The sequence below is a fragment of the Pongo abelii genome, chromosome 13, assembly GCF_028885655.2.
Source record: "Pongo abelii isolate AG06213 chromosome 13, NHGRI_mPonAbe1-v2.0_pri, whole genome shotgun sequence".
NCBI lineage: Eukaryota > Metazoa > Chordata > Mammalia > Primates > Hominidae > Pongo > Pongo abelii.
The window spans coordinates 90,018,819-90,037,361 of NC_071998.2; the positions used below are offsets into that span (position 1 = coordinate 90,018,819).

The following is an 18,543-nucleotide window of genomic DNA, read 5'->3' on the forward strand; positions in this document are numbered from 1 at the left end:
AAGTGATCTGCACTCCTTGGCCTCCCAAAGTTTTGGGATTACAGTTGTGAGCCACAGTGTGTCCAGCCATGATATCCACCACTTTTTAGGCATTTGCCATGTGCCAGAACTTTGTATTATGTCCTTTAATCCTCACAACAACCCTATAGGCTAATTACTCGCATTTTTTAAAATTGTGGTTAAGCATACATAGCATAAAATTTGGTATTTTAACCATTTAACAACCAAGTGTCTCATATTGTTCTTTATACTGTATTTTTTTTGTGTAACCTAGGTATCTCATAATAATTGAGGTTAGTACTGGCGGTGAGCAGCCTTCTCCGTGAGTGTTGCGGAGTCGAGATGGGGGCACGGCAGTCAGGGCATCTCCCTCTCCCAGCCACTGAGTATACATACCCATTCATGGGAAGTTTGAGTTCCTGGACCGCCTGGAGTCTTGACTCCATCCTTCTTGCTGCTGAAGGGTCACTGATATAGTAGGCAGACTAGGTGGAGCCCCACCCGCAACCCTGGTACAGACTCCCCCATCTCAGTGAGGCTGCAGCAGTGAATCAGCCAGAAATCACACCAGCAGTGGCTCGAAAATGTCCTGCCACTTACTAGCTGAGTAACCTCGGGCCAGTCATCTCATCTTCCCAAGGGATAAGAGCAGTTAATTCCCAGGGCTGCTGTGAGGACTAAGTAAAACTATGCATGAAAACCACATTGTTATTATTCTTTATAAGGGAGCTCAAGGGCACAGAGGCAGGCTCCCATGTCAGCCTCGCTTTCCTGGTCAGTGCTGCAGGAGTGATTATCCCTGCCCATTGACCTCTTGAGATTGTTCAGTGGATATAATAAAAATAAAGAATAGTGAATGTTTGTTGCATTGCTACCATTACTAACCAGGGGTTTCCATGGACGGTCTCATTTAGTCATTCTTTTGGAGCCCATTTTAGTGCCTGTATGATAGAGGAAGACACTCAGACTTGGAGTGGTTCAGTGACTCACTGGAGGTCACACAGCTACGTAGTTGTGTCCAATAAGACGGTTGCAAGTTGGGTAAACTGGGAATCAGGCCAATTCCTTAGGTAGGGCTTTCCTTAGAGGGCCCCTCGAGTGTTTGGGGTTTTCTCTGGAGACCAACCTGCCAAGTCCCCAGAAACCACTCAGGTTCTCAATGGCCTCTGGCTTTTGACCATACCCCAAACAGCCACCAATGAATCTGCCCTGCCCTCTGGCCTCCAGAGGAGGACACTGCTCGATTCTGATCCTCACTCATTCCAGGCCTCCTCATCGGGTTGAATCCTCAGGATCCGGCTTCACTTCCAAGGCCAAAGGGTGTTACTTGTCCATTGTCCTGGCTACAGTGGTCTTGTCCCCCTCTCCCTGGGACCTGCCTTCCTGTCTCACAGCTAGTACCTTGGATATCAACTCAGAAGTGGGTGCATGTTGCTGAAAGCCAGTCTGCAGCCTTCTCCTGGGGAAAATAGTTGGATGGGCCAACATTCTCAAGCCTGGGGTCCTTTTCAGGACACCATAATAGAGCTCCACCATTTCTCCCTGCAAGGTGTGGTGGCATAACCTCTGGGGTCAGATGCTCTGGGTTTGAAACCTGCATGCAACTTACCTTGAGCAAATTTGTTAATTTCTCTAAGCCTCAGTTTTCTCAGAAGTAAGATGGGGATAAGAGTACCTAACCTCATAGGCTTGTTTTGAGGATTACATGAGCTAATGTATGTAGAGAGCTTAGAGCAGGGCCTGGTACAGACAGAGCTTGGGGAATGTGGATGATGATGGCAGTGATGTCAAAGGCGATGACAATGACACAAATTTCAATTGCCCTGAGGCCTGGGAACACTTCACTGTGTCCCTGATTTTCCCCTCACACTCAGAGGCACTTAAACAATAGACCTCATTCAAAACAAAACAAACCTATCCAGTTTTTTTTTTTTTTTTTTTTTTTGAGATGGACTCTCCCTCTGTCACTGAGGCTGGAGTGCAGTGGTGCGATCTCGGCTCACTACAACCACCACCTCCGGGGTTCAAGCGAGTCTCCTGCCTCAGTCTCCCAAGTAGCTGAGATTACAGGCATGTGCCAGCACCCCTGGCTAATTTTTGTATTTTTAGTAGAGATGAGATTTCACCATGTTAGCCATGCTATCCTCAAACTCCTGACCTCAAGTGATCCACCTGCCTGGGCCTCCCAAAATGCTGGGATTACAGGCATTAGCCACCATGCCTGGCCCCTATTCAATTTTATAGTGGGGAAAAAAAATCTCCAAGTTGATGGGGGAACATTATATATTCTAGAGATTACTCATAAGTGTTTTCCAAACTGCAGATCATGAACTATTAGTGGGTTATAAAATCAATTTAGTAATTAATTACCAGCATGTTTTTAATAAAATGAATCAGAAAAAGAATAATTAAATGAAAAATATTTGAGTGCCTGATGAGTATTAAAAGTCAATCATGTTCTATGAAACTTCTGTTTCAGTGTTACAGATATCTGTCTACACGTGTGTATATTGGGTTGCAGTGCAAATGCATTTCTTTTTGTGGGTCGTTGTCAAAACGTTTGAAAAACAACCATTTAGGAACTATAGTTTCGGTAAGGTTCCTGAGTGATCCCGTTTCATTTGTGACTGCGTTTCTTCCTCATTTTCAAGCAAAGTGGAATATACCTGTAAAGCGTGGCCTCTCTCTCCCTCCCTGCAGAATCTGCTTCCCAGGGTCACCTCGACCTCACGCAGCTCATCGGTGTCCCGCTGCCCTCGTCCGTATCCTTTGTCACAGGCTATGGTGGCTTCCCGGCCTATAGTTTTGGGCCTGGTGCCAATGTCGGCCGCCCAGCCAGGACTCTCATCCCATCCACCTTCTTCAGGGACTTCGCCATCAGCGTCATGGTGAAGCCCAGCAGCACCCACGGCGGCGTGCTCTTTGCCATCACTGACGCATTCCAGAAGGTCATCTACCTGGGCCTGCGGCTCTCAGGTGTGGAGGACGGCCACCAGCGGATCATCCTCTACTACACGGAGCCAGGCTCCCATGTGTCCCAAGAGGCTGCTGCCTTCTCGGTGCCTGTGATGACCCACAGGTGGAACCGCTTCGCCGTCATTGTCCAGGGTGAGGAAGTGACCCTCCTCGTGAACTGTGAGGAGCACAGCCGCATCCCCTTCCAGCGGTCCTCCCAGGCTTTGGCTTTTGAGTCCAGCGCTGGAATCTTCGTGGGCAATGCAGGAGCTACAGGGCTCGAGAGATTTACTGTGAGTTAAAGTCCCACTCCAGGTAGATCAGGGAGGTAGATGAACAGACTCGCCATGCAATAAATGGAGCAACTATTATTGTTATTATTTTATTCTTACATCCTCAAAGAAGCATGCATGTTACGATGGGAAATAACACTAGGCCTGGAACCCCAAAACCTAGATTTCCATCCTCAGTTTTCAACTTACCTTGTGGATTTGAGATGGTTATCCAGATTCTCTGATCCTCTCTGTGTTTCCTTATCTGTAAGTGGAGATAAGAAAACCTACCCCACAGTCTTGTAGGTCAAATAAAATAATCTGTGTGAAAGCACTTTGTACGTTTTAAGATTTTATATAAAAGAGCCAGGTTTGTTATAGCCCTAAATGGTTTGATCTTTGGATACGGGTGGCAATTGCACGTAAGTAATTTCTGAAAAGGTGGGATACACTAGAATACCAGAGTGAGAGGTAGCTTTTCCCGCCTTCTAGGCAATGTGCACTTAAAAAAAAATTTAAACTGACTTTACTGTCAAAATGGGCTTTTATGAATAAGGCATTCTAAAGATCGCTAAGTTATTGTAGTTACTCATTTAGTCAGTACATGTATTTACTGGTGTCTCGTTGGTGAACAGGACAGCACCACGGGGTGGAGTTTGGGTTTATCTGGAGTAGAGTGGAAGACATTGGAGCATGTTAAGAAGTTAAAATCCAAAGGGCAATTTTTAAATGCTCACTTTAGGAGCCTCGTGGAGAGGAAGCTGTTAGGTGAGGGGAGAGGGGAGGAGAGTGGAGGCAGAGAGGCTGCAGTAGCCTTCTTGGGATGAGGCCTTCAAACCCAGAAGCATTGAGTTGCAGGAGAAAGAACTTTCTGGGAGAGGGAGATGTGCGTTTCAGGGCCTGCCACTGACAAGCTGGGGACCTGGAGATAGGAGGCTGCTGTGGTGTCCACACTTGAACACAATGCTCCCCAGGGACCTCTCTGGCCCAGCGGTCAGTATGATACTGGCCCAAGGAGAGTCCCCCCATAACTGAGAGTGGGCCAAGAGGTGGCCTGGCTTTGTGGTTGAGACCGCAGGCTGTACATCCTCACTCCCACGCTTTTACCTGTTCTTCTCCATTACAAAAACAATCATGTCTTCCACTGGCAGTCATGCTGTGTATGTGCAAACCGTGGCTTCTGATCCCTCTCTTTTCCCCAGGGCTCCCTCCAGCAGCTCACCGTGCACCCTGACCCCAGGACTCCCGAGGAGCTGTGTGACCCCGAAGAGTCCTCGGTGAGCTCCCCTACTATCCCACAGTGGGCCCTGCAACCCCAGCAGCCGCAGCCTGGGGAGGGCTGGATGCCCAGACAGTGGCGTGGAGTTTCTGAAACCTCTCATTTTGGCAAGTGCTGCCTCAAGTCCTATTTTGGGCTTTTGGCGTGATTTCACTTTTTAAAGAGCGTCAGCCATCTCTGGTGTGGGGAGCTGTGTTTCTTATAAGGTGTCAGGATCTTCCGTGGCTGTGGCCGTCAATGGCCTGCTTTCCCACCTTCTTGCCAAGAAATGGTGTCAAGATTCTAAAATCAAAGTTAAAACTGAGATATTCTGGGAGTAAATTCCTATAAAAAACGATCCTCAACTTAGCTTTTATGCTTGGCAAATGAATTCGTTCCTAAGCTGGGGATGGAGTGGCGGGCAGGAAAAAAAAGATGACTCCTTCTTCCCTCCCTCCTTCCCTTCCTCTAAGGATTGACTGAGCACCTGCTGGGTGCCAGCCCTGGGTAGGTGCTGGAGATAAAGGGATAACTGGGAACTGTTTAATAAGCTGCTCATATGCACTTCCATACGCACATACAGTGGCAGAGCTGAGTGTGATGGGAACACGGGGAGATCCTCAAACCCAAACTCAACGTGTCAGGTGGGAGCAGGAAGAGGAAAGAGGAGGAACCCGAAGCCAGTTAGGGAGCAGGTGATGCCTGACCAATGACAAGGGTGAGGCCTCCCAGGGAGAAGGGGTCCAGGATGCAGTCAGAGGTGAGCAGAAGGTAGCACATTCCTGCAATTCCTGTTGCCCTTTGGGTGGCGTCAACGCCACAACAGAACATAAATTGATTTTGTTAACTTTGTAAAAAACAAAATGCTGTCGATTCTGTTGGAAAGCCCCTGAGAGGTGGAATTTGGGCCCATGAGAATGCCTGTGTTCCATGAGCCAGTGGTCCCAGCCTGACAGTCATGTGATGTTGATCAGTGTAGTCACGCGTTAGTCTCTGCATTGCCATTAATACTGAAAAAGTAGAAACAACCCAAGGGTCCAAGAACAAGCGATTGGTTACAAAATCACAGCACTCGGGCTCCTTGTCTGCCTTTAGGAGGCTAATTAGAAAGATTAGGTAATGCCAGGAAGTCATGCTTCGGCTGTAATGGTTCCCAGCGCAAGATTCCAATGACAGCCTCACAAAGGTTGGGAGAGTGGTGGGGACCTGGATAGAATGAAAGTCGATATGTTAGAGAGAGTGAGAAATCATTGTGTATTCTGTTATAGCAATAGAATGTGGAAAGAAATAAAATGAACAACCAGGCTGGGCGCAGTAGCTCACGCCTGTAATCCCAGCACTTTGGGAGGCCGAGGTGGGTGGATCACTTGCGGTCAGGAGTTGGAGACCAGCCTGGCCAACATGGTGAAACCCCGTCTCTACAAAAAATACAAAAATTAGCCCGGCATGGTGGCGTGTGCCTGTAATCCCAGCTACTCGTGAGGCTGAGGCAGGAGAATCGTTTGAACCCAGGAGGCAGAGTTTGCAGTGAGCCCAGATCGCACCACTGCACTCCAGCCTGGGTGACAGAGTAAGACAGACCCTGTCTCAAAAAAATAAAAAAATAAAAATAAATAAATAAAACAAATAACCAACCATGCACACTGCACACACGCTGTCTCCTTAACCCCACTCCGTCTCTGACACACACACACACACACACACACACACACACACACGGTTCCTCTGTAGGAGAGTCGGTTTGTCAGTTTCTGTGACTTTCCCCGTCGTCCAACTCTTATGGGCCCTGCCCGCTCTGCCCGGTGTGTGGCACAGTTTGTCTCCACACAGGCATCTGGAGAGACCAGTGGGCTGCAGGAGGCAGACGGAGTAGCTGAGATCTTAGAAGCCGTCACCTACACTCAAGCCTCGGTGAGTACTGGGATGCTGTGCCATGTGATCTTGCTCAGCTTTTAGCAGGCTGAGACTTACTAGAGGGGGCCCAGAGTCCTGGGTCTGACCTCTTTGTTTTCAGACCTGTGAGCTTAATCGTTGACTCATCTGGGGAGGTCAGGAAAGTAACGGCCAATGGGCACTTTGCAAAATCCCCTGGTGAACCAGAACACCAGCTCCCTCAGTGCCACCCTGTGTGTGTGGCCATCAAAGGGCTGTCAAGGGCTAACACTGTGCTCTATTGCTTTGGAGCCTTGGGTAAAAAGCCTGTGGCCTTAGGTAACTTACTCAACCATTCTGAACCTCAATTCCTCTTCCAAGAATGGTGAGTCTAATAGCCCTACCTCTTAGGGTTGTTTCCAGGGTTAGATGATGAAGTGCAGGGACAAGCCTCAGCCCAGCATCTGGCATGAGGGAAACGGCCCTGAACGATGGCTCTTGTTACATTTGCTCAGTGCTCCAGCTGTGAAAGCACAGTCAGGACCCCAGTCTTGTGAGTCACAGAGTCCTCCAGGGAGCTCACTTCTGATGCATGGGAAAGGCAATCCTAACTTCCAGGGGCCTGGACCTCCTCCCTCTTGGGAATGCACCTTGTGGCTGAGACATGGAAGTGGTTTTGAAAGCACTGAGTCAGACTGTGGGGACACCCAGGAGCCCGTTTTTAATGAAAACAGCAGCAGCAGCAGCGTCACTAAATACAGCAGAGCTTCAGCCATCTCCTTGCCTGGTCGGGCTACTTTGTAAACTTATCTCTTAATAGAAGAAATCAGGGAGATGGAAATAAGGCAGTGGCTGGAGATTACACACCTCGGGCAGCAGGGCTGTGGATGCAGCAGAGCTGTGGATGCAGCAGAATAGAACTAGACTCTGTTAGCACTGGAACGACCTAAAAGTCCTGTACATCTCTTTCTGTACAGAGGTGTACAGAAAACTGCCCTTTGTGTACAAACTGAGCAAACCAAGGCCCAGACAGGGGAAAACACTGACTGAAGGGTGTATGGGAAGGACTGGGGTAACAGCATGAGTCTCCTGATGCCCATCCATGGGGTCATGGCCTGAGTGGTATTGCAAAAGTCCATCCCAGGACGGCGGCCAACTCTTGGCCAGTTGGGATGAATGAAGGGTCCAAGTTGCCTGCCTACCTGGTGATCGGGGAGGGCAACTGCTTTGGGTGGTGTGGCTATCCTGTGTGCCCACCAGCGCTTGGCCATACCACCAGCATGTCCCAACGTGGGGCAGCAGGGCACAGAGTGGCCTTCACAGATTGATGCTGCCCTGTGCACCAGTTCACAATTCACAGCGAGGCCAACTCAGGCAGAGGTGCCAACAGCCCAAGGTGGTCCGGAGAGAGGGACAGGAAAGGAGAGTGGAGTTTGAACCTGAGATGATCACAGGGGACAGGAGTAGGGCAGAGAAGCTTGGGAGGGGGTACCGGAGCTGAGCAGCTTTGGAAAAAGATAGAAAAGTGGGAGGGGAAGGAAGAGAACTGGCATTTCTTGATACCACTGTGTACCTGGTGCTATTGTGTCTGGAATTGGGGGGTTCTTGGTTTTACCAACTTCAAGAATGAAGCCGCAGACCCTCGCGGTGAGTGTTACAGTTCTTAAAGGTAGTGTGTCCAGAGTTTGTTCCTTCTGATGTTCGGACATGTTCAGAGTTTCTTCCTTCTGGTGGGTTCCTGGTCTCGCTGGCTTCAAGAGTGAACCTGCAGACCTTTGCGGTGAGTGTTACAGCTCTTAAAGTGGCGCGTCTGAAGTTGTTTGTTCCTCCTGGTGGGTTCGTGGTCTTGCTGGCCTCAGGAGTGAAGCTGCAGACCCTCGCCATGACTGTTACAGCTCATAAAGGTAATGCCGACCCAAAGAGTGACTACCAACAATATTTATTGCAAATAGCTAAAGAACAAACCTTCCACAGTGCTAAGAAGACCCCAGTGGGTTGCCGCTGCTGGCTCAGGCAGCCTGCTTTTATTCCCTTATCTGACCCCACCCACATCCTGCTGATTGGACCATTTTACAGAGAGCTAATTGGTCCACTTTACAGAGAGCTGATTGGTCCGTTTTACAGAGAGCTGATTGGTCCATTTTGACAGGGTGCTCATTAGTGTGTTTACAATCCCTGAGCTAGACACAGAGTGCTGATTGGTGCATTTACAATCCTCTAGCTAGACATAAAAGTTCTCCAAGTCCCCACTAGATTAGCTAGACACAGAGCACTGATTGGTGCATTTACAAACCTTGAGCTAGATACGGAGTGCTGATTGGTGCATTTACAATCCTCTAGCTAGACATAAAAGTTCTCCAAGTCCCCACTAGATTAGCTAGACACAGAGCACTAATTGGTGTGTTTACAAACCTTGAGCTAGACACAGAGTGCTGATTGGTGTATTTATAATCCTTTAGCTAGACATAAAAGTTCTCCAAGTCCCCACTAGATTAGCGAGACACAGAGCACTGATTGGTGCATTTACAAACCTTGAGCTAGATACAGAGTGCTGATTGGTGCATTTACAATCCTCTAGCTAGACATAAAAGTTCTCCAAGTCCCCACTAGATTAGCTAGACACAGAGCGCTAATTGGTGTGTTTACAAACCTTGAGCTAGACACAGAGTGTTGGTTGGTGCGTTTACAAACCTTGAGCTAGACACAGAGTGCTGATTGGTGCATTTACAAACCTTGAGCTAGACACAGGATGCTGATTGGTATGTTTACAATCCTTTAGCTAGACATAAAGGTTCTCCAAGTCCCCACCCAACTCGGGAGCCCAGCTGGATTTGCCTAGTGGATCCCGCACCAGGGCCGCAGGCGGAGCTGCCCGCCAGTCCCACACTGCCTCCTTAGCCCTTGGGTGGTCCCATGGGAACAGCCCCCGCAGAGCAGGGGGCGGTGCCGGTCAGGGAGGCTTGAGCGCGTGGGAGCCCACTACAGGGGGGCTCGGGCGTGGCAGGCTGCAGGTCCCGAGTCTTGCCCTGCCGGGAGGCGGCTGAGCCCCAGTGAGAATTCGAGAGCGGTGCGGGCCGGTGGGCAGTGCTGGGGGACCTGGCACCGCCTCGGCAGCTGCTGGCCTGGGTGCTAAGCCCCTCACTGCCCAGGGTTGGCAGCGCCCACTGGCAGCTTCGAGTGCGGGGGCCCGCCAAGCCCACGCCCACGCCCACCTGGAACTCTCACTGGCCCGCGAGCACTGTGCGCAGCCCTGGTTCCTGCCCACACCTCTCTCTCCACACCTCCCCACAAGCAAAGGGAGCCAGCTTCAGCCTCTGCCAACCCAGAGAGGGGCTCCAACAGTGCAGTGGTGGGCTGAAGGGCTCCTCAAGCGTGGCCAGAGTGGACGCTGAGGCGAGGAGGCGCTGAGGGCGAGCGAGGGCCGCCAGCACGTTGTCACCTCTCGCTATTGTATACATGATTTCACTTTTGTTTCTTGCCACCCTGCAAGGTAGGTGGCATCAGCCCCATTGTGCAGATTCAGAAATGAATGCCCAGGAGGTGGGGTGCCTCTTCCAGGGTCACAGGGTAGTGAAGTCAGGACTCAAGCCAGGCCCCACTCACTCCCCAGGCTTGGACCCTCCCCAGGACCATGGCACTGCAGGCCCCCGGGGCAGATGTGGGGCACGTGTCAGCCAAGGGGGCCTATGAAATCAATCCCCAGACTATCTGGAAAAGTGAAAAAGAAAAAGTTGTTGGTGATTTGATGGACTTGGTGGCCTCTGGGGAACCTCAAACACTTTCTTTCCATGCTTCCCCAGCCCCACTTTTCTTAGTGGTTTTATGGGAACTGGTGCAAATCAGAGTTCCACCAAGCGTAAATCCCAGCTCTGCCACTTACTAGCTCTTGACCTTGAGCAAGTGACTTAAGCTCTCCAAGGCTCAGTTTCCTCCTTGATTACAATAGAGCGGACCTGCCTCATAGGGTTAGTGTGAAAATTAGACGAATTGCCCTGTGCAAAATGCTTGGACAGTGCCTGTTGTTGCTACTGTTGACCAATGGGCTTGTGAGGATTAAGGGAGGTGATGTGATGTGTCAGAGAGCAGCTCAGTGCTGGACTCAGCACCGGGCATAATACAGATGCCTCGTTCCTCTTGGGGCCTCCTGGTTGGCCAGTGGCTTGGGCTGACAGGCATGCCAAACCCCTGTGGCTGCCTTCAGTTATTAAGGGGATTGCCCTGGGCTGTGCCTCGAGGCCTGGTGGTCCTGACCTTAACCTGTCTGTTCCTGATCATCAGAATGCCTTCCCTGTGCACCCGTCTGTCTGCGCCACAGTTCACGCTCTTCCACATGCTTCTATTTCCTTTAGTCTCATTTGCAGGGAGGTGTTTGGGGTCTCTTCTACATAGGAGGGCACTGAGGCCGTGGAGAGGGTTGCTGGAGGCCCCCAGCCTGGAGGTGGCAGAGCCAGGTCTCCAGCTTAGGGTCCAGAGTGCACTCAGTCATGCCACCCCTGAGCTGGGGACTTCCCCCTTTTAACATCTCCTGGAAGGGCTTTATGGCATTTTCCGGCAGCCACCCTCTAGGACGGGGAATTTCCCTCTTCATCTCAGACAGTCCCCTCCCGCCCCTTGTCTGTCTGACTTCTTTCTTGGAATGAATCTCACTTCCCCATCCTCAGCCTTTCCAGCCTGCCACCCTTTGAGACATGAGCGGTCGCCAGTGAACTGAATTGCAGACTTTCTGAGTGGTCAGGGACTACAAAGTCTGCCCCTCCTTGCCCTCTTCCCCATTTAGGATCGGGGTCCTTGCTATCCAACTCTTTGCATTTTCAGAAAGTTCTATGCTGTTCGAATTAACATCCCTGTGGTTTCAGCCCTGGCTGTGCATCAGGGTCATGTGTGTGTAAGTGTGTGTTGGGGGTGGGGTGGCATGGGGGGTTGGGGAGGCACTGTGTTGGGGGGGATTGGTCTTTAAAAGCAGATTCTTGCCTGGGCTGTAGACCTGGATGTTCAGCTTCGGTAGATCTGGAGTGAAAGATCCTAGAATCTGTATTGACAAAAAGCTCCGCAGGTGATTCTGGTCCTTAGCCAGGGCCTCTTTCCCAACCATACCCAGATGCTCACAGTTCTCTGGACAGACTGAGCACTTTCTCCCCTCCATGGCGCCTTAGTTCCTGTGGTTCTGTTTGCCTGGAGGGCCCCTCCCAGCTCCCATTTCTGCCCGGCAAGTTCCTACTTAGCCTTCAGGATCCAGTCCACATCCTCTCCTTGGAGGCCATTATTTAGCTAAGCCCCCTTCTCGCACTTGTCTCTCACTCCCGCCATCCCATGCATCACACCGAATCGTGGTTTGTTGCTTCTGGTCTAGGTCTGGGGATCCTCCATCGCCTGACAGCTTGAGGACAGACACGCTGTCTTAGTTATTCATTTCTGTGTCCCTAGGACTCAGCCAAGGACCTAGCACACAGTAGGGCCTCTGGAAATATGTGCAGAATGAGTAAATCTGATTGTGTGGACGTGAGCCTGGGCTCAGCAAATTGCAACACTTTTAATAGCAAGTCTTCAGACTTGAGATTCCTATTTTGTCACAGGCCACACTGGATCCCCATTCACACTGACCTCTGAAAACCAAAGCCACCTATTTGAGGCAGGTCCCCTTACCCTCACTCCTGAGGGTCAACTCACTAGAACCATGCTCTGTCCTTGCAGGGGAGTTGGGATGCCTTGTTGGGAGTTTGACAAAAGAAGTTTTTGGCTGACGGGATGGATCCCAACTTCAGCCACCCTGAGTTACAGAGCGCAGCCCCCATCTCGTTGTCTTCCTATGTTTCCTGTACCCTCACCTGCCCTGCCCGCCTCATCCCAAAGTCCAAATGCCTTATAGAGCACCTTTGCTACCAGCCACCAGCAGCCTCACTCCAGCCTAGAGATGAGCATTCAGGGGCTTGAGCATTGGTTCCTGAACCAGTGATGGAGTGGCTTCTGCCTTGATCCCTCACAGGGAGAGGAGAGGAACCTCCTGGGCAGGGGTCTTTATCTACCCTGCTAGATGAACATCCATCTGGGTGAAATGGAGACATCCCACCTGGTCTTGTTTACAACCTCCCCTGGGGAGGTGCCTGCTCTCTGCTCCCACTGCTGCCCTGGTTCCTGCCTTGTGGACTTCTTTAGTGCCACCCCCCAGTCACCTGGCATAAGCCTCATCTCCCCTAGTCCATGATCACACTGCCACCAGCGAGGACTCTCTCAAACACACAGCTGTCCCCAGCACTCCCTCGCCCGATGCTCCCCAGTGGCTGCCTGTGGCCCTTGGGTTCAAGCCCATTCTTCTCCCCATAGAACCAGCCCCTCCCTCTGCCTGCCTCCCTGGGCTCTGTTCCACTGCTTCCCTCCTCAAGCCCTAGGCTCCTGCCAATCTCAAGTTGCCAGGCCCTGACTTTCATCAACCCTCCACCCCTATGTTCTGAAACCCTGCTCATTCTCCAAGGCCCAACTCCTTAAAGCCTTTCCTCCCACCTCCACCCTGAAGATTTTACAGTACAATAGAATCCATGGTGATTGTTTCTGGGTGTTAGGACTCAAGGTGATTTCTCTTTTTGCTCATCTGCACTTACAGTGTTTTCAGTAACGAATATGGAATATTTATGTACTAAACATAAAGGTGTGCTTAGCCCTTCCATGCATTTTCTATTTCCTGCCTTCAAGTAGTTCTTTATTGTCCTCATTTTTACAGAGGAGGAAGCTGAGGTTCAGTGAAGCTCCATGACTTGCCCAACATAACTGAGCTTATAAGTGGAGAGCTGGGATTTGGTCCAGGTCTGAATGTAAGAACTGAACTATTAAATTCTAAATGATGGGGCTTCCAAGAATCCTCCTTGTTCCATGGACCAGAAATTTATTGATTTACTAGATTCTGAATTAAGGAAATAACCTTCCGTTATTTAGTCAGGAAAGGTAAGTGATGCTGCAGTAACAAATTAACCTTAAAAATCTTAGTACCTTACAAAACAAAGATTGGTTTCTTGTTCATACCACGAGTTCAACACTGATCCGCAAGATTCTTCCATGCACCCCCAGCCCCTTGAGCTTAGAAAGTGATGAGGCTATCTGAATGCTGACAAGCGCTGAGTCCCGCAAGCTGCTGCTTGGGTCCAGGGGTGATGTTGTGACTTTTGGAGCCCATGCCGGGATTTCTGCCTAGATCACTGAAGCACTCTGTGTTTCCGTTGGGTTTTTGTTTGTTTGTTTTTCTCTGGTTGGTAGCGTTGGTTAAGACACTGACTGGCTTTGGGAAAGCTATATAGATGCTAAAGCTTCCTCGGAAGGAACCATACCCATCTTTCATTTTCATAGGTGTTTTCATATCTGGCATTGAATTTATATGCAGTTTATTGAGTGCAGCCTGGTTCATTCATTTGTTCACTAATTCATTCAATCATTCCCTCATCTAACAGATCTTTACTGGCACCTCCTCTGGCTGACCTGGGATTTGGGAATCACAGAAACGTGGTCCCTGTGCTCAGAGAGCTTTGGCTGAGATGAATAGTCTCACTGTCAACTGAACAGAATCTAATGACCTCTAGTAGGCACCTCTTTCAGGCCCTGGGAGGTGCAGCCATTGCCCAGGTAGACACCAAGTGGGGCCAAGCTTTCCCCTTGGTTTATTCAGCATCTCGTGGATATATTATTTTCTCCAGTGATATTCACTGTCATTTCTTCTGCTTTACTGCCAAGTAAATCATTTTGCATCTCATTTTTCCTCCCTTCAGCCCAAAGAAGCAAAAGTTGAACCCATAAACACACCTCCAACTCCATCTTCCCCCTTTGAGGACATGGAACTTTCTGGTGAACCTGTACCCGAGGGGACCCCGGAAACCACCAACATGAGCATCATCCAGCACAGCAGCCCCGAACAAGGCAAGTCCGGATGCACATGCCTACATAGTGGCCTTTTATTGGGTGATTACTATGTGTCCAGCCGGGGCCATGTATGTAACATACAGAATCTCATTTAACCTTCCCCTCAACCCTTTAAGAAAGGGTGAGAACCACCCTCATTTTACAGACAAGATGAGGAAATTGAGCCACAGAGAAGTTAAGTAACCCAGCCAGGAGCAAACAGCTTGTGAATGGCAGAGCTGGCATTTGATCTCAGATAGCAGAGCTTCTAACCCCCAGATCTGGAGCATCTAACTCCCAGACTCTATCCCTTCTGGGGTTTAACAGAAAAGTTTGTAATAATCCTTGCTGTTTGTTGAATACCTACGGTGTGCCAAGTGTTTGGATATTTTGTCTCCAACACCGACAGCATACCGCCTACTCAGTAGCACTAGCCACTACTTTATAGGTGGAAAAACCAACACTTGGAAGAGCTAAGTCCAGAGTCCCCACCCTTTCTGACTTTTGCCACAAACTCCCCAACTCTCAGAGGATCAGCTAAACTCCTGTGTGGCACAAGTAAGAAACTGATGGCCAGAGAGGGGCCAGTTACCCAGCAAGGCAGCAGCAGTCCCTAGGAGAAGAGCTGGTCCCCTGGCTGCCCATCCAGGGCTCTGGCCCCTGCCTCTTGTCCCCCTACCCGTGCAGAGGAGCACGGGTAAAGGCCCGGCATCAAACACTATCCCCCAGGCACTAGCTTGGCATATGTCCAAGTCCTGAGATCGCTTGTGGTTTCTGTCATTTCTCAGAGGGGCCGTCACTTCAGACTGAAGATGTAAGTACAAGATCATTCCTGGCAACGCTGTTCTTAGGAACAAAAATAACCCAAACTGCCCACAGTAGGGATTGGTCGGCCAAATTCTGTTTCATTCATACATACAGCACTGACATTGGTGATACAGAAGATTTAATGACCCAGGGACAGGATCGTGGTATATTCCACCAAAAAAAGCAAATTCCAAAATTATGTGTCTATGAGCCTAATTTTGAATATATGTTATTTATATCTATTTACATATAGCTATGTAGAGCGATGTGTGTGTATTAGATACATCACATATTAGACGTAATATTCATCAAAATGTTATAAGCAGTTATCTCTGAGTGGTAGGATTATGGATGGTTTTTACTTTTTTTATTGTACTTCTGTATTTTATTAATGCAAGTCTTCTACAATAATACGTATCACTATTCTTTTTGCTTCTGCCATCAGTTAATGAGTGTTATTTTAACAACTAAATTTGGGGAGTCTGTGGGTCAGAGAAAGTATAGAGAACTGGAGAGAAAAAATTGTAGGATAATTTAATAACGTCATGACAGAGCCAAGGAGGCAGGGTGTTGCTGTGGAAATACTGCCCGCTGGGGAGAGTCAGACAGCTTGGAAGGAGGCCCTGCCTAGCCCCCTATTTGCTGTCGGCCTGGGGCAAGTTGCTGATCAGTTTCCAAGCTTCAGATTCCTTAGCCGTCCTCTGGGAGCATGAACAATCCCCACTGCTGGGTGGATGAGAGGGCTGAATCTGGCCGCAGTTGTGGAAGTGGCTTCTGAATTGCGAATGCTTTTCTCAGGGGTGGAATTAGGATCTCTCAGCAAGGGGTTAAGGCAAAGGGGCTGGGGCGAGGGCTTTCCTAGACTGAGAAGATGAGGTCCACGTGGGGACTGGGCTCTGATCCCAACACAGCTGGCCTGTTCCCGGGATCAGCCACACTCCTTATCTAGCAGACAAAAGGTCAGTTGAAAACAACGGAGCTAGCCAAAGTGTCCTTTTCTTCTTGATGTGTAGACAGCCCGGATGGTGGGAGAAAGCCCTGGCTAAGCAAAGCCCCTAATATTTGCATTCGGAGCTTCCCTGACACCATCTTGGCCCGTGGAAGGGGCCACCCCACCTCCTTCTTCGCAGGGGTCAGGCCTTGGAGGACAGGCAATCGGCTGCTTGCACGGCACCCCCTGGTGGTCAGAGCAGGGAAGACGCGAGTGCTCGACCCGAGCTGGCCACTCTTCCATCACAGGATGGGACAGGAGTGGGTGGGGAGGGGGGCAGAGTCCTTTGGAGGATTTGGCATCTCTTCCAGAGTTATTGTGACCATGAGACCTGCGTGAGCACAGCGTATGTGGGAAGGGCCTGGCCCGGGGACAGGCTGACCTGGCTTCAGGGCCCTTCCCAGCCTCAGTCTTATTCCCAGGGTTAATAATACTGAGGTATTAATGTGTGGATCTGGCAGGACACACCTGTCATGGGGTGATAGTGGGATCCCTACCCAGGATCTGCCCACCTGCAGGAAGGTGATGGGAGGGGTCCCGGTGGGCAGGACAGGTGGGCCAGCAGGAGGGTTGCCAGAGGGAGTGCATGGGACAATCTTGGCATGGGCCCAGCCATAACAGGCGTGCAGTCATGGTAGTGCAACTTCTTCTTCTTCTTCTTCTTCTTTTTTTAGACTGGGTCTTGCTCTGTCACCCAGGCTGGAGTGCAGTGGCACAATCATGGCTCACTGCAGCCTTGACCTCCCAGGCATGAGCTCCCTCCTTAGGCTCCTGAGCAGCTGGGTCTACAGCCACATGCCACAATGCCTGGCTATTTTTTTTTAATTTTTAGTAGAGATGGGGTCTCGCTATGTTGCCAAGGCTGGTCTTGAACTCCTGAGCTCAAATGATCCTCCTGCCTTGGCCTCCCAAAATACTGGGATTACAGGCATGAGCCACCATGCCCGGCCAATGAATAACTTTTCTTTGTTTCAAAACTCCATTTGCTTTTTTTTTGAGATGGAACCTCAATCTGTCACCCAGGCTGGAGTGCAGTGGCGCAATCTCAGCTTACTACAACCTCTGCCCACTGCAACTTCTGCCTCCTGGGTTCAAGTGATTCTCCTGCCTTGGCCTCCCAAGTAGCTGGGGTTACAGGCATGTGCTATCACACCTGGCTAATTTTTGTATTTTTAGTAGAGATGGGGTTTCACCATGTTGGCCAGGCTGGTCTCAAACTCCTGACCTCAAGTGATCTGCCCACCTTGGCCTCCCAAAGTGCTGGGATTCCGGGCTGCTTTTTAAATTGCAAAAGAAATATATGCATGTGGGAACAATTAAATTAATGCTTAGTTGTATAAACCAGAAAAATAATAGTTTCCTCTTCTTACACTCCTATCTTCTGGAAAATATCAGTACTAAACACTGTGGTTTAGCCAAGTATATAAATATATAAGCACATACATATACATATACATATATATGTATATATTATATATGTCATATAGTAATCATTATTACATAATATGAATATGTTATATATATAATAATGATAAGACATCTATACTTATACTTTTTTTTCTATTTTACACACATAAAACCATATCAACAATGAACATTTATCAATTGCTTACTATATGCCAGGGGCTGTCCTCAGTGCTTTATTTGCATTAACTTACTTAGTCCTTGTGACACATAGTACTCAAAACAACCTTATGAGGTAGGAATTACTGTAATTCCCCATTTCTAGATAAGGAATTTGAGGCAGAGGTTGAGCGACTTGCCTGCAGGTGGTGCCAGAGCCTGGAATGGAAACCATACATGCTTTGCCATGTATGTTGTTCTGCAACTTGTTTTTTTTTCCCCCTCTTGACCCTGTGTCATGGTATCTGAACATCTTTCCAAGTTAGTTGGTGAAGAGATACCTCATTCTTTTCCAAGACTGCAAAATGTAGTTATTGATAGCAGAATGTCTGCTTCCTGTAGGGTCTGGTGAGATCCTGAATGACACACTGGAGGGGGTTCATTCTGTGGATGGTGACCCCATTACTGACAGCGGCTCAGGGGCTGGGGCCTTCCTTGACATCGCTGAAGAAAAGGTGAGTAGATGGTAAATTTCATTTGATTAGTCAGTAGTGGGCTTGTTTTCTTATTTCAAACTTGATGATGATTTTATTGAGCACCAGAGAGAACCACACGGATTTTGGTTGAACAGCATCAAGATTGCTTCTGTCCTCATGGTACAGAGGAGGTCAGAGTCCCAGGGCCACAGAGGCTCTCCAGGGATGCACAGGACTGGTGGGGGATATGCAGTGCAAGCTTGTCCTCACACTTGCCTGTGAGGAGTGTCCAGGCCTCACCAACACACCCCCGCCCTCCTGCTCAGTTGTGAAGGCACATAGCTTTATCAGCCCTTTGAATCCCTTTCAAGACAGAATCAGATTAACTGCAGGTGCGTTCATGCTGTTGTTTGGTAATTGGCTTTTACACCTGCGAAGCCAGTTTTTGAAATGCTGGGCTCCCTAGGG

At 49.4% G+C, this 18,543-nt stretch overlaps 1 protein-coding gene across 3 annotated transcripts in view; it reads left to right on the forward strand.

The window, feature by feature from the left end:
• COL15A1 (collagen type XV alpha 1 chain) overlaps positions 1-18,543 on the forward strand; it is a 127,325-nt gene that overhangs the window by 38,860 nt on the left and 69,922 nt on the right. For all 3 annotated transcript variants that reach the window (XM_024252596.3, XM_002820027.6, XM_024252595.3), the window contains exons 3-7: positions 2,701-3,248; positions 4,430-4,504; positions 6,316-6,396; positions 14,109-14,256; positions 18,002-18,114. In XM_024252596.3, coding sequence (XP_024108364.3) covers positions 2,701-3,248; positions 4,430-4,504; positions 6,316-6,396; positions 14,109-14,256; positions 18,002-18,114 — 965 coding nt within the window. The remainder of the gene's footprint in view (positions 1-2,700; positions 3,249-4,429; positions 4,505-6,315; positions 6,397-14,108; positions 14,257-18,001; positions 18,115-18,543) is intronic.